The 1,088-nt window shown below is 47.9% G+C and overlaps 1 protein-coding gene across 1 annotated transcript; it reads right to left on the bottom strand.

Annotated features, from left to right (window-relative positions):
• Positions 1 to 350: 350 nt before the first annotated feature.
• LOC105988998 (interferon alpha-3-like) lies at positions 351 to 920 on the bottom strand. Its single transcript, XM_013020791.1, has one exon. The coding sequence runs from the start codon at positions 918 to 920 to the stop codon at positions 351 to 353; it is 570 nt and encodes a 189-aa protein (XP_012876245.1).
• Positions 921 to 1,088: the final 168 nt, after the last annotated feature.

Genomic DNA, 1,088 nt, shown 5'->3' with positions numbered 1-1,088 from the left:
AAACACATAAAACAAGCTTCTTTAGCAAAACTTTAATTTAAAAAATTGACATAAAATATATTATGAAACTGAAGTGTAAAGGTATACAAAATAATATATATGAATATACAATAAGTTAAATCTGTCATATTAAATATTAAATAAATACATAAATAGAGGGATTGATATATGCAAAGGAGGAGAGTCTAGAGAGTTGAACACAAATGAACCAACACTTCTGAAAACATCTAAGAACTTCACTGAAGTCATGTCAAATGATAGCAGAAATGACAGCTTCAGAGAATGGCAGAGTACGCCGAAGGGAGCTACTGTGTTCCATCAGTGAGGGCCATTTCCATGAGAAGTAGAGCTCATTCCTCACTCTTTATCCTTTCTAGCAGGTTTGCAGATGAGGAAAAGTATCTCATGATTTCTGCCCTGACAACCTCCCAGGCACAAGGGCTGAACTTCTTCTCTTGCAGGTAGAGAGAGATCCTGTGGAAGTGTTTGCTCACAGCCAGTGTGGAGTCCTCAAGCACCATGGCAGGCTCCTGCTCTCCCACCTCCCGGCTCAGGCAGGCTCTCAGCTCCTGCAGCTGCTCATGGAGGCCAGCGCACAGTTTGTCCACAAGGCTCTTCTCCCAATGGGCAGGCCAGGTCTTTGTGCTGAAGAGGCTGTAGATCTGCCTGGTCATCTCATGGAGGACAGCGATGGCTTGAGCCTTGTGGACCTGCTCTCCATCCAATGCCTCCTGGGGGAATCCAAAGTCCTTTCTGTCCTTCAGGCAGGAGAAAAGGGAGACTCTCCTCATCTGTCCCAGGAGGAGCAGGGCTCTTCTGTTGCCCAGGCTGTGGGTGGGAGGCAGCTCACAGCCCAGAGAGCAGGTTGCCCTGCAGCTGAGCACCACCAGGGTCACCAGGAAGGCCAAGGGCAAGGGCATTGTGGCTGCGCGGATGCTGCTGGACTGGCTGAGGTGCTGATGGGAGCCTCTGTCTCTGGGGAGTGTGAAGACCTTGCTGTGCTCCCTTGGCTTAAGTAGGGATGCTCGAGCTTCCATTTTCTGAATGCTTTCCCCCCAGTTTCTACTTCTCTTTTTGTTTTCATTTAT

The sequence above is a fragment of the Dipodomys ordii genome, unplaced genomic scaffold, assembly GCF_000151885.1.
Source record: "Dipodomys ordii isolate 6190 unplaced genomic scaffold, Dord_2.0 Scaffold53, whole genome shotgun sequence".
Lineage (NCBI taxonomy): Eukaryota > Metazoa > Chordata > Mammalia > Rodentia > Heteromyidae > Dipodomys > Dipodomys ordii.
This window is presented reverse-complemented; position numbering and strand designations above follow the sequence as displayed.